The sequence below is a fragment of the Lolium rigidum genome, unplaced genomic scaffold, assembly GCF_022539505.1.
Source record: "Lolium rigidum isolate FL_2022 unplaced genomic scaffold, APGP_CSIRO_Lrig_0.1 contig_10736_1, whole genome shotgun sequence".
Taxonomy (NCBI): domain Eukaryota; kingdom Viridiplantae; phylum Streptophyta; class Magnoliopsida; order Poales; family Poaceae; genus Lolium; species Lolium rigidum.
In genome coordinates this window covers 38,238-52,495 of record NW_025899797.1, presented here as the reverse complement: position 1 = coordinate 52,495, position 14,258 = coordinate 38,238, and the positions used below count along the sequence as shown (strand labels likewise).

Genomic DNA, 14,258 nt, shown 5'->3' with positions numbered 1-14,258 from the left:
TATTAATAGAAAATATTATAATTTGTTACCTTATATGTGATCAATGTGCAACCAAAGCCGGAAGGTGAACTAAAAGAGAAAATTAAAGCAATAATCGTATCTGGTTTTACGAATTATTTCGAGGCCCATGGCCACTCCAAGAACATCTACCATCCTTGCACAGAACTAGAACTTTTATGAACTTTTTCCTCTAATTTGTCTTCCCCAGCTAGATATATTTCGTTAGTCTTTGTGTTAGAAGAGATTTATTATCATGATTGTTATTGAAAAATATCTTATTATGTGTTGGTATGATGTTGTATTTTAAACTGTATGAAAAAATTGCCTAGGAATATAAGAATTTTACTATCTTGCTTTTTTTTTTTTTTTGAAACTACTATCTTGCTTAGATAGCTGGAGATCATTAAGCTAAGGATGAGCCAATTTTATAGGTAAACATTTAACTCAGACTCAGTCTAAACTCGCTTGAATTTTTGTAAGAGTTCAGCTGAGCGGAGTATAGCTCGCTGGAACTCGTTTGCAGCTCTACTTGGACAGGAGTATTGCATATACCAAATGAAATGAACCACATTTCAATCTACTGAAGTACACCTCTCAACAGCCTATTTTTCCACAGCACTGTCAATAATGAACACACAGCATGAGCAACAAACCAATCCTCAGAATTTAGATGAAAGAAAATAGATAGCTTGCGATGTTCCATACTCCAAAACTTTTGCAGGATAGAAAATAGATGCTGTTGCAATGCAAAATAACAACTCATTCTAACGATGTAGACAAAGCTCGAGTCTAATCAGTGTCGTCAACGACCTTGGTTCCCAGCCCCTTCAAACCCTCAGCAGGCACCTCGGCAACAGTGACGAGAGAGTAGAGCTCCTCCTTGGCGTCCTCCTCGTCGTTCCTCCTGCGGGCAATCCTCACGCGAACCCTACGGGGCACGCTTCTGATCCCACTGCTCCAGATGTGCTTGTTGAGCTTCACGTCGATCCTGACATCTGAGGTGCCCATAGCCTTCTGCGCGAACTTCCTCAGCTCCTTGATGGCATTGGGAGCCTTCTTCTTGAATGTACTGTTAAACATTAGAGAATACTTTAAAAACAATCCATTTACCTAATTCATAAGAACAGGTTGGCTTTATACATGTGCCTAAACAGTTCCATTCCATACAATAATGACAACATGACATCTTGCTAGGTTGAGCAATAGCAGGCCTGAACTGAAGAATGTTGAGTTCAATAACAAGTAGACACTGAACTAACAGAGGCCATTCTAAGAACAGGCCTGACCTGCAGAATGTCAAGTTCAATAACAAGTAGATACTGGCCATTCCAAGAACGGTAAACAGAAATAGAAAGTGAAGGAGCAATACTGCAGGTATTACAGTTGGATTATCAGAGACCTACAACTTATCACAGCCAATTTCTACCTGGAAACTACTTCGATCCAAATGACAGGGATGTGCAGGGATCAAAATGCATCCAACAGGATAGTTGGCAGGCCGAGCCAAGGCTTAGTGCATTTGGACCGAAGTAATTTCCCTGCACATACAAAGTAATTGGCTCCAACAAATGGTATGCAAACTAGCCCTTCTCTTTAAGCTTTTTCAAACTACTGCGCTTAAGCATCGCAAGCGAATGTTCCAACCCTTTGAAGCATGTTATAGGCAAGTCTAAAACAAATTTCACACGAACCATCAGAAATGATTATCGAATGAGCAAGGGTATCGAGCTTATGAGGTTAAACATTCTACAGGTGGGGGCAAACAAGGTCTTTAATTAGCTGAGGTATAGCTAAATAGACGAAAACCTAAAGTGAGGGCAATTGGATGTCAAGTAGCCGCAATACTAACTTCAAATGGAATATGATGCTACAGCTCTGTTATCTTAGCTCTCAGATCTATTAGTCACAGCAATTGTATCAAAACTAGCTGCAACCAAAATTAAAATGGAGCGATATGGTACATCCCTGTTATAAAGGACACGTCTAAACTAGATCAGGTAAGTATCAGGAGGAAAGAAGACATATAACGGACAACAACCTCAGCAGCACGGAATTGTTCAATCGTCTATGCCGACTAATATGCGCGAGAGCAACAACCGTGATCTATCACCGTAAATCAAGCACCACCAATGGTCATGAATAAAGCAGGAAAGCGTGCGTGATCAACGGTGCCGGATCTTGCAGCGGGGACAGAACGCAAGGCAGTGAGCACTAGTAACAGCGAGGGCGGGATGGGCATGGGAAGAGAGGTAGCGTACCAGCCATGGAGGCGCTTGTGGAGGTTGACGGTGTACTCCCTGGTGACCACCTCCTCCTTCCTTGGCGCTCCTCCCTTCTTGTCCGCCATCGCTCTCCTCCTCGGCTGCTGCTGCTTCCTCCTTCCGAGACGACTGCTTCGGTCCGGCGGCGCGAGAGGAAAACCCTACTAGCGACGGAGGATGGACTTTATATGCCCGCGTCAGGAAGATCACAAGTGCTACATGAGTTGGGCCACAAATTAGATCATGGAGGCCTGAAAGTTGGACGGGCCGCGCAGAGGGCCTTGTTTCCTAGCGGAACAATCTGCTAGGCCGCGATGGGTTCATTTTCGGGCCGCAGACATTGGTACTTGTAGTGTGCAAATGGGGAGGCCCTATTGACCGCTTTAAGCGGCAAATCCTATATGCCGACCAGGTCCTTACGCGCAAATCCTATATGCCGACCCGGTCGGCTCAGTTCGTGTTATTTTTTGTTTTCTGTTTTATTTTTCTTTTCTGTTTTTTCTTTCGTTCTTAAGATTTAATTTTCTAAATTTAAATATATTTTAAATGTAAAATGTTCTATCTCAAATACTTGAAAAAAAATTAAATTCGAAAATTGTTCAAGTACAAAAATTGTTCAAATGTGAAAATTGTTCAAGTATAAAAATTGTTCAAGTATAAAATTGTTCAAATACGAAAATTGTTCAAATATGATATTTTTCAAATTCAAAATTGTTCAAATATAAAAATTGTTCAAATTCGAAAAATGTTTAAATTTAAAAGTTGTTCAAAATTAAAAAAATGTTCAAATTCGTAAATTGTTCATATATAAAAATAATAAATTTTCAAAATTTGTTCCAATTTAAAAATTGTTCAAATCTAAAAAATAAAAAAGCAAACAGCCGTTCGAGATCGTGGGCCGGGCCCAACAACGAACGGAGGGTGTGCCGCTCCTCGCTGGCCACCGAGCAGGTCGTTGTAAAGCACCCCCCCGCTTTAAGCGAGAGCGAGTGGAGCTCCGCTTAAAGGAACCTAATCTGGGTCAGGCCCATTTATTTTGTCGCTCTTTTCTCTTCTATTTCTTTCGTGACAGTTTACGCTAAACATTTGCTTAGCTTTTCTAAACAAAATTCAAAATCGAACAATTTTAAAAACGGAACAAATTTCAAAATTAAACGATTTTAATAACCGAATAATTTTCGAAATTGAACGATTTTAAAAACCGAACAATTTTCAAAAAGCGAACAAATTTAAAAAAAAAAACAAAACATACAAATCTGAAACGTTCCAAACTGAAAATGTTAAATATAAAAATTGCTAAACTTCCAAAAAGGTCAAACCTGAAAAATGTTCAAACTCGGAAAATGTTCAAACTTAAAAATTGTTCAAATTCCAAAAAAAATGTTCAAACTCAAAAAAGTTGAAAATTTGAAAAGTTCAGAAAAAACCAACCAGCAAAACCAGAAACGGGAGGGAAGAAACCAGCAAAACCAGAGAAAAAACGAAAGAAACAAGAAAAAAACTGAAGAAAAAGAATAAAAGAAGACGCTACCTAGCTAATGGGTCGGCCCAGCTCTATCCCGCTCTGAGCTCACTCCCGCATTGAGCGGAGAATAGGGATCACCGTGCAAATGTTCAGCCGTTGGGACTTGGGACTCATTACCAGGCAAACGCAGCCTGTTCGGTAACACTTCGCTCCATCAAAACTCGTCGCTTGATCTAAAAAAATCAAAAAAATCAAAACTCGTCGCTCCGCTCCACTCGCGGTGCTCTCCCGATTATACGCTTGGTCGAAGCACCGTTCGGCTAGCTCCGCTCCGTGCGAGCGTGGGCTGGTCCATTCAAAGCAAATGGAACCTAGCTGGAAACAAAGGAATCTAACCTAATGGCAAATGTTGGATGATGGGCTTGAATCTATCAACGGCTCACCATGGACGAAGGTCATGTGCGTGGGGCGGAGGACCAAGGTCCTGGTAGCCGAGCAAATTGAACTGGAGGAGGAAGCGACAGGTGGTCTCGATTTGTCGTCGGGTATACATGAATCTGCGCTAGAGAGAAGAAGATGACCTGGTGGCATCCTCAGTTCGGAGGCGGCACGAGCGATTCGACCTGCAGCGTGCCGCCTGCGGCAGGATTCGAGCGGGCCATCACTCGTCTCTGTTTCATGTGCCCTCTTGGCGATAAGGGATGAGAGGAGAGGAATAGACAGTGGTACCGGTTCGGTAGTGGCACTTGGCGGTGACACTTTTTTGTAATTTTGATTAGATCCTACTTTTGCTGAAATGAGGAACGGGGCATATAGACTGCCCTGCAAAATTGCACTGTGCGCCGGACGTTATCAGATTCGCGGAGTTGATGCATTTGGCACTGCATCCCCCGCTCTGGTTGTGGAGTTTGGAGCTGGAGTGCTGCGGAACAGGCTCTGAAACGAAAGCAAAAGTTCCAAGAAGCTCCACTCCACTAAAAGAAAGCAACAGAAAAATGTTCCAAGAGGATCCTTCTTTCCCAAAAGAAACAAGATTGTGTCCGCCATGTCTGAAGGCAAACAGTTTACGGATATACAGGACTACAGGAGTATATCAGATTCAATGTACGTAGAGCTAGGTGACATCGACCCACCCGTACGTTACCATCCGAGCTCGACGTGCATCACGACGATATGTATGCCAGGTGCGGAAAAGAAGGCTCGCATCGTGATCTTTGATTCTGAACGGCGTGGCATAAATTTGAACCAAATATGGTGCCAAGAGATTCCAAGTTGATAACCAAAGAAAGTGTAGCCGAGGCGACCACTGATGAACACGTTCAATGCATATGGAAGTGGAACTCTTCTTAGGCTAGCCATAGTGCTAGTATCATAACTAGTATCATGCATCTTAGCTCCACCAAAAATGCTGATGTGGCAAGTAATTATGGATGAGAGAAGATTAGAGTATCATAGGTAGATATTGTATCATAGCACACATCACGAGAAAAGTTAGTATCAAATAAATCTTGTACACAAATTTGTATTGAGATTCTACAAATCAATTAATATAGCAAAACTATGATACTAGTCTATGATACTATGCATTATAGATCTAGTATCATACAAAAGTATTATATACATGATAGTACTATATGATACTACCCACTATGACCAGCCTTACACTAAGCATCTGCTTTGTTTTCGATACTGACTATACCGTAATAATCACCGTGCGCGTACCTGTGTCTACTACTCACACCTTGAGCGAAATGAATGCGAATAAGGCAACACAATAAAAAAGAAAATGTTAATAGCACCAGCAATACAACATGTTATCATCCGGGTGCACTTTGGTACAATAAGTTGCAACTTGGGGTGTAAACTGGTACATGATGCCTCTCGTGAAGACATGTGCGGTGCCACGGTTTATCACGGTGTTGAATGGGCACTTGCAGGCATGTGGTAAATTCATAGAAACCCCCGAGCTGTAACGGAATTAGCAGATTAGTTCGGTCCCTAGTCCCATGTGTCGCTAACCCTAGGTAGGAAATGATTGACGACGGTGATGGCGTCGTGTCATCGACGGTTGCAGCTTACCTGTGACGATGATAGTATGAAGAATGTGGCGAGTGTTAGGGCTGAAGCGGGTCATGGGATCGGCTCGCCATCATCATGTTGGGTCGGATGCGAAGGATGGTAAGGGTGCCAATTGCGGCGGCAGTGGCTGCAGCTTCATCAACGGCGAGGAGTGAGCAAGGGTTACTGAAGTTACCTACTGGGAAACTCAATAAAAAAATGTGATCATTTTCTGATGTATCTCGCTCCGAAATCATGATGGTTCTTCGAATTTCTCTGGAATGTCCAGAGTACAGATTCTATGTGTCTTCGAATTTTCCAGAGAAATGAGATGAGAAGCAAATTGTGCAATTTAGTTGGGAATCAAGCTATAATGCAGTTTGACGGCAAGATGAACTCTGATATTGTGCGAAGAATCTGTGCACAGAAAGATTGATAGTGACATTGCGGCAGAGATTTTGAAGCTGAAGAATGAGGCCGCTGATCAAAATAGAGTGATGTTGAGGTTGGCGATAGAGAGCAAGGTAAGGCCAAGGTTCACTTGGCAGAGATTAGGGCTAGAAATATAAAAGAATTTGTATTTGTCGCTTTGGTAGTTGGATTTTGCGTTGCATATAATAAATAAATGTTTTAGCTGCACCTCAATGGAGAATTGTGGTAGCTGTAAATTTTCTTGTCAATCTTGATACAAATTTGTCTTATCAATGTCCAAAACATAAAATACATATTTTTTTATGAATCCAACAAATATAGTAGATATGAACTTGTCTTATCAATACCCATAACATTGTGTACATGAAATTCTTTGTTAGGAATTGATATAGAAATCTCTTGTAAATTTCTTACCAATCTCCTGAAAAAATGCCAGAAAATATAGTAGATAAAATTCACTGCATGATTCTCATGGTAGGAAGTACATATTCCGTACAAGATTCCACATCAGGAAATTACAAGCTAACAGATGAAAATAGCGGAAATGTTTGTCCATGATTACTTACTAGATAACAAATATTTAGTACATTATTTCACAAAATATGCAACAACTAACTGTCGCATCAGGTGCATTTTTTTTTCTCAATTTCAGCTACATCTTATTCATTCACGTCAAGAAATTGAACTTGCTGACTGCCTTCACCAAAGAGCAAGAAGTAAGCAGGTCTTGGGCATGTGTTGTATGTATTATCTTGCTCTACGTTGTGTGGGAGGTTCTGTGGTATGTTATGATCGTGTTGCAGCTGCCTTTTTCTTGCCTCTCCAGAACCTTGGGTGGCATGTGATGAGCTTGATTTTGCTCCTTTCTTGCCTCTTCCTCTACCTCTACCTCTAGAATATCTCTGCTTGGCCAGACCCTGGAAATATGTTTCATCTACCTCTAGCAACTACATGTGCATCCTTCTAAATGCACATCAACCCATCCGTGATATCATTGCCCGACAAACACATGCAACCTTTCATTTAGTTCATTCCAAGTTCTCTCACAAAATCATTAATCCGTAACAATGACCATGTATTAGCGTTGCAACTATCATAAAAGACACATGTTTGTGCTAATGTAGGTCATATTGCTAATTAGTCGGCATGAAAAACATTGTGATCAATTAGGAGAATGAGCAAATCAAAAAATTCGCCTACATTGCGAAGTGTTGTATTTATTTACACAACAAAATTAAGAAAACTTCATACACAATTCTAAAGAAAATCACCTACTACTTTCTATACAAATGCTTTGCAACTACTTCGCAACTACACAAACTACCAAGATTTGATTCACGGTTTCACTCAGATGATCAAAATCCACCACACAACAACATGGCATCACAACACACACGCAGAGAAATATGGCATCACAAAGAACACAGAAGGAGGGCATCATCAATAAAACAAGGTTGATACTATGAACCACAAGCGACGCATCTGCCATCCCAACAACAACCCTAAACAATTGGATCATTTACTACAGAAGAAACCTAGCTAAACCCCACACCCAATCTGTTATGTGGCTGCTAGGGTTTGGGAGGGAGAGAGAGGGCTGCGAGGGCGCGAGAAGGCCAGCCGGGGGCCTTTTGCCCACGGCCGGGCAAGAGGGAAGGGATTTCCTTCTTAATTCTTGCTTGATTAGATTGATACATCTCCTCTCCATATATAGAGAGGTTTACTTGACTCCCAAGCAAGGCTTACTTGACCCCTAAGCAAACCCTAAGACTAATGGGCCCAGGCCCATGATGTACTCTAACACTACACCCCACCTGGACATGCAGCTCGTCCTCGAGCTGCAACCTAAACAAACCATGACTCGACGCAACACAAACCTAACACCTAAAAACGAGCCTTTTACATCTCGGCTTGTTTTATTACTCTCAACCTGAAATAGACTGGGACGCTTTATTGTTGACCCCTGAACATGAAGTGGACACCATCCGCCCGTCGGACCTGCACCTGTACAGCCACCTGGATCCCATGGAAACCAACGGAACAAAAGGAGCCTGCGCGGTGTCCGGCGGCGGAATGCGGTGGTGCTACACGGTGCGCTCCTGTCGGTGACACCATGCCATCTCCCCGCCGGATGACTGTCGATGGCGCATACTTTGAGGTCGCTGCCCGCGGGAAAAACAGCATGTCCGCCGCCCGTGGGGGAAACCGCACGCCCAAGATCCCCGACGCAGCGGACGAGATCGAGGTCCGTTGCGCAACGAAGCGCAACTTGGAGGAGCTGCAGCTGCGCAGATCACGCATCTCCCGCACACGCCGACGCACTAGGAGGCCGCGCGCAGCAGCCTGCAGCCTCACAGCCGCCGACACGTGGCGGATAGCGATCCAAGCCGGAAGCGGTGACGGCGACGAAGGGAAATGGACCTGGTGGAAGGGCATCCCAGGCGGTGTCGATGTAGAGCCCGGGGCCAAGGTCGCTCCCACACCACCGAAAGGCAGGGACGGCGTCGGTGGCGGCAGCAGCCGCTGCTGCGGTGTTGGTGGCGACCGCAGCTGCTGCTGCTGTTGCAGCTGCCCACCGAACGGCAGGGACAGCATCGGTGAGGACAGCAGCTGCAGCGGCGGTGTTGGTGGCGGCAGCGGCCGCCGTCTGCTGTCGTAGCGTCCCGGTGGGGAAGAAGGCGGCCGATCGTCGGAGAAGAGGGACCCCCGGCGACAAGGTATGGCCCGGCCCGGAGATGATGGACAGCGGCAGCGGAGACTGCAGCAGCCTGGCATCGGGGGGCGGCGACGATAGCATCAGCATCGGCTGCAGCGGCCCGGCGATCGCGGCGGAGGCCGCCTGGTGCGTCGGCTGCCACGGCAGCAGCGCCGGCGGCGGCAGCGGCCAGTAGGGACCGGCCAGGAAGAGGCGGATCTCCTGGACAGCAGTGGTGAGATTGCGGAGGGCTGCGGTGATCTCCGCCGGGGAGAGAACGGCAGGGACGTCGGAGTGCGGCGGCGGCGGGTGGGAAGAACTCGGTGGAGGGTTGGACATGATCGAACCCGGGAAAGCTAATACCAAGTGTTATAAGGCTGCTAGGGTTTGGGAGGGAGAGAGAGGGCTGCGAGGGCGCGAGAGGGCCGGCCGGGGGCCTTGCCCACGGCCGGTGGCAAGAGGGAAGGGATTTCCTTCTTAATTCTTGCTTGATTAGATTGATACATCTCCTCTCCATATATAGAGAGGTTTACTTGACTCCCAAGCAAGGCTTACTTGACCCCTAAGCAAACCCTAAGACTAATGGGCCCAGGCCCATGATGTACTCTAACACAATCCCACCCTGCCGATGAAGAGAACCGAGCAAATTCTCGATGTGCGGCAGCGGGAAAACGCGGCTACCATGGTCAAGCAGGTGTTCGTTTCACAGGCACATACATGGGTTGTCCCTCGTGGCTGAATCCTCCATGCATGACGCATGTGTGACGAAGTGGTCGAGATGCGAAACCAGGGAAAAAGTGATCAAACCGGAGGATGAGCTGGTACGGGAAGTAATGGAAATCAAGATGTCAAAGGGGGACTTTTTTTACATCGCCTAGGGGATTTGAAATTGAATTTCTTTGACTTTAGGGGTTATAAGCAAAAAATACCTCCACGCATCGGTGTCCTTGTGGCCACCGCCTTGCCGACTCAAACATAAATGAATACTTATCACACACTAAAAAACTATTTTTACAAGTTCACCCCAAGTCGTGCTGGCAAACGAATGGTTTCTTTAAATTTCTACTGAGCGTAGCAATGTAAGTGTGGTATGTGACATATTGTGTAACAATGCATACGGTACCACCATTTCAATGAATAAGGCTTATATTATATTTTTGAAAGTCAAACCATGTTAAATTTGACCAAATTTTTACAAAATATTAACATCTAAATAAAATCAATATCATTAGATACATCATGAAATATGTTTCCACGTGATATCTGTAGTATATCAAATTTGTTGATAGATTTTTTAAAGGTTTGGTCAAACTTACCTGAGTTGACTTTTCAAAAATAATATTAGAACGAAGGGAGTATACGCTATTAAACTTCATGCATTAACCAAATATTACCAAAGGCCGATCTATTGGAAAGAGATAGGCAATCCATTTCAGCACCCCCTCATGTGTGAGGGATAGATAAGTCAACATGTGTAAACATAGAGGTATGACTCAAGAGGCCAATACATAGACAAGAGGGAGAATCAATTTACAGGATAAATTGTGAAAATCAGCACTCGAACTCAAGTCACTGTCTTATACCATGTTAAGCTTCGTGCACTAACCAACTATTTCAAAATACGGGTCTGATAGAAAGAGCTCGGCAACCCACTTCAACACCCCCTCACATCTGATGGAGAGACTAGATTATACCTTTCTTCAACATGTTTGGGTGTGCATGTTGGCCACACCTTCACCCCTACAACAATTGCAAACTTGAGTTCTATTCTAAAAAAAAGTGTGTTTCTCAGGTATAGTTCTCTTTGCAAAGGTGAAAAATGCCTTCATGTTCCGTCTAATTGTGTTTATATTTCATGTGATGTTATTTTTTATGAGAACTTCTTTCCCTTTTCCGTACTTATTATCTCTATCACCACCCCAACACCATCACTTCATTCGTTTCATACTTTTCCTGATAAATTTGAAGATAGTGCTTATTCTCCTCGGTTGCTACCTAATCATGGTGCAGGTGTTCGCATTCGTTCTCATCTTATGGACATCGATCACGAGTGCATGGGGCATGCACGTGGTCACAACCTCTCGTCCAGTGTTGGACATTGATCACGGGTGCATTATGCACATGGGCACATCGCTGGCCTCGACCAGTAGGTCATGCCGGCCTCGCCTACCTCTTCATTTGATGGGCCGACTCATAGACTGACTCCTCCGGCCCCCTCTGCACACGAGGCTAAGGCCTCGCCCGAGCCGTCCTCACTTGGTTCGGCATCCCCTACGTGTGAGGCTACAACCTCACTCGAGCCTTCCTTACCTAGGACGGCCTCACCTGTGCCAGGTTTCGTATCGCCCGCGTTTACTGAAGTGCCTTCGACGCCAGTGTCTATGCCTCGTTTGGCCATGCCCTTGTCTATGACAGGTGTTGATTCACCCTCGCCGACTGCATCACCTTCACCACCACTCGTGCTAGCGTGTGATGCGTCCTCATACACGTAGCAAAAGTGGCATTTATGTTCCGCGTGAACGCATAGATGGCACGGTTGCATGGCTTGCATGTCAAATTCTATGGCTAACCCCATGGTTGAACTCGACACTTTGAGGATGCTATGAGTATTCCACATTGTTACGCTGCAATTGAGCAGGAGTTTCAGGTCATTTCCAAAAATGATACTTGGAAACTAGTTCCTCCCACATCTAGGGTTAGGATTATTGACTTGAAAGGGGTGTGGAAAGTCACTGAACATGTTGATGGATCTATATAACAATACAAGGCATGATTGGTTGCTAAGGGATTCAAACAGATGTATGACATTGACTATGAGGATACATTCAATCTTGTTGTCAAACCCACTACTATTCATTTTGTCCACTTTTTGGAGGTCACTTGAGGGTGGTCTCTTTGCTAGTTGGATGTTCAGAATGCCTTTCTCCATGGAGTTTTGGAGAAAGATGTCTATATGTTTCAGCCTTCAAGTTTTGTTGATCTACTCGTCCTCATCATTTGTGTCGCCTCGTCAAGGCGCTTTATAGTCTTAAGCAGGCTCCTGGTGCGTGGCATGCCTGACTTGGATCTGCTCGTGCGCTTGGATTTGTCCCATCTAATACTAACACGTCACCGTTTCTCCTTCGGCTTCCTGATGTCACTATGTACCTGGTTGTCAGCTCCTTTGCTATTGTTGTTGGTTATCGGGTTTCTTCCTTGAGTGTGGTGACTTTCAGTATTCTCTGGACTTGTTGCACCGTGTAGGTATGCTAAAATGTAAGACAACTACCACTCCTACGCCTGCCACTAATAGACTATCTACACTTGATGGTGCGTGATGGCGTGTGCTCGTCGTATGCGGACACGCTGTTGGGGAACCCCAAGTGGAAGGTGTGATGAGCACAGCAGCAAGTTTTCCCTCAGTACGAAACCAAGGTTTGATCGACCAGTAGGAGAAAGGCGTGACTTCTGAAGGTGTTGCTGGTTGACTAGTGGTAGGGCGCACTACCGGCGTCAGCAACAACGTGGAACCTGCACACAACACAACCAAAGTACTTTGCCCCAACTTATAGTGACGTTGTCAATCTCACTGGTTTGATGAACACAAAGGATTAGACGTATCAAATGGAAGAAGATGTTTGCAGAAAGTAAACAGAACAAGATTGCAGTTGAATTTATTAGTAAAGGAAATAGGACCTGGGTCCACATGTCACTAGAGGTGTCTCTCCATAAAGAAATAGCATGTTGGGTGAACAAATTACAGCTGGGCAATTGACAGAATATCGACCATACATGACAAGATGATTACTATGAGATTTGGTATTGGATATTACAACATAATACATAGACTGTAATCCAACTGCGTCTATGACTGATAATCCACCTTCAGGTTAGCGTCTGCACCCCTTCCAGTATAAATTTGCAAGCAACAGACTATCGCATTAAGCAATGTGTGTAAAGTAAATAATAGAATTACCCTTGGATAAAACATTGTTGTTTCTCCCTAGTAGCAACAACACATCTACAACCTTAGAAGTTATAAAGTCACTCTCCCAGGAAACTAGAGGCATGAACCTACTACCGAGCATAAATACCTCCTCTTGGAGTCACAAGTATCCACCTGGTCAGAGTTTCTACTAGCAACGGGGAGCATGCAAGATCACAAATAACACATGACATGAATATATAATCAATCTCAACATAGTATTCAACATTCATCGGATCTCAGCAAACCAAACATATAGGATTACATAAAGATGATCTTGATCATGTAAGGCAGCTCAGAAGATCAATACATGAAGCACAAAGTGGAGAAGACAACCATCTAGCTACTGATATGGACCCATAGTCCAGGGATGAACTACTCACGCATCACTTCGGAGGCGGCATGGTGATGTAGATGTCTCCGGCGATGATTTCCCCCTCCGGCAGGGTGCCGGGAAGAGCTTCAGAACCCCCCGAGATGGTTTCGGCGATGGCGGCCGCAATGGAACTTTTCGTGGATGGAGGCTCGGTATCCAGGGTTTTCCTGAGAAGATGTATAAATAGGCGGAGGATTTAGGTCGGTGGGGCGCCTGGTGGGCCCAGACCACCCCTAGGCGCGGGCCATGCCTAGGCCGTGATACGCGTACAGCACGCGTCCGTTGGGAACCCCAAGAGGAAGGTGTGATGCGTACAGCGGCAAGTTTTCCCTCAGTAAGAAACCAAGGTTTATCGAACCAGTAGGAGCCAAGAAGCACGTCGAAGGTTGATGGCGGCGGGATGTAGTGCGGCGCAACACCGGGGATTCCGGCGCCAACATGGAACTCGCACAACACAACCAAAGTACTTTGCCCCAACGAAACAGACGAGGTTGTCAATCTCACCGGCTTGTCGTAACAAAGGATTAGATGTATAGTGTGGATGATGATTGTTTGCAAAGAACAAGTAAAGAACAATAGCAGCAGATTTGTATTTCGGATGTAAAGAATGGACCGGGGTCCACAGTTCACTAGAGGTGTCTCTCCCATAAGATAAATAGCATGTTGGGTGAACAAATTACAGTCGGGCAATTGACAAATAAAGAGAGCATGACAATGCACATACATGATATGATGAGTATTTTGAGATTTAATTGGGCATTACGACAAAGTACATAGACCGCTATCCAGCATGCATTGATACTTCTCCGACGTATCGATAATTTCTTATGTTCCATGCCATATTATTGATGATACCTACATGTTTTATGCACACTTTATGTCATATTCGTGCATTTTCTGGAACTAACCTATTAACAAGATGCCGAAGAGCCAGTTCCCGTTTTCTGCTGTTTTTGGTTCCGAAATCCTAGTAAAGAAATATTCTCGAATTGGACGAAATCAAGACC

The 14,258-nt window shown here is 44.6% G+C and overlaps 1 protein-coding gene across 1 annotated transcript; it reads right to left on the bottom strand.

Moving 5' to 3' along the window:
• Positions 1-665: 665 nt before the first annotated feature.
• Positions 666-2,397, bottom strand: LOC124680250 (60S ribosomal protein L31). The gene is made up of 2 exons (XM_047215337.1): positions 2,259-2,397; positions 666-1,069 (listed from the first exon to the last, which is right to left on the bottom strand). Exons 1-2 carry the CDS (start codon positions 2,345-2,347, stop codon positions 790-792), a joined length of 369 nt encoding a protein of 122 aa, XP_047071293.1. The 5' UTR covers positions 2,348-2,397; the 3' UTR covers positions 666-789.
• Between the last annotated feature and the right edge of the window lie 11,861 nt (positions 2,398-14,258).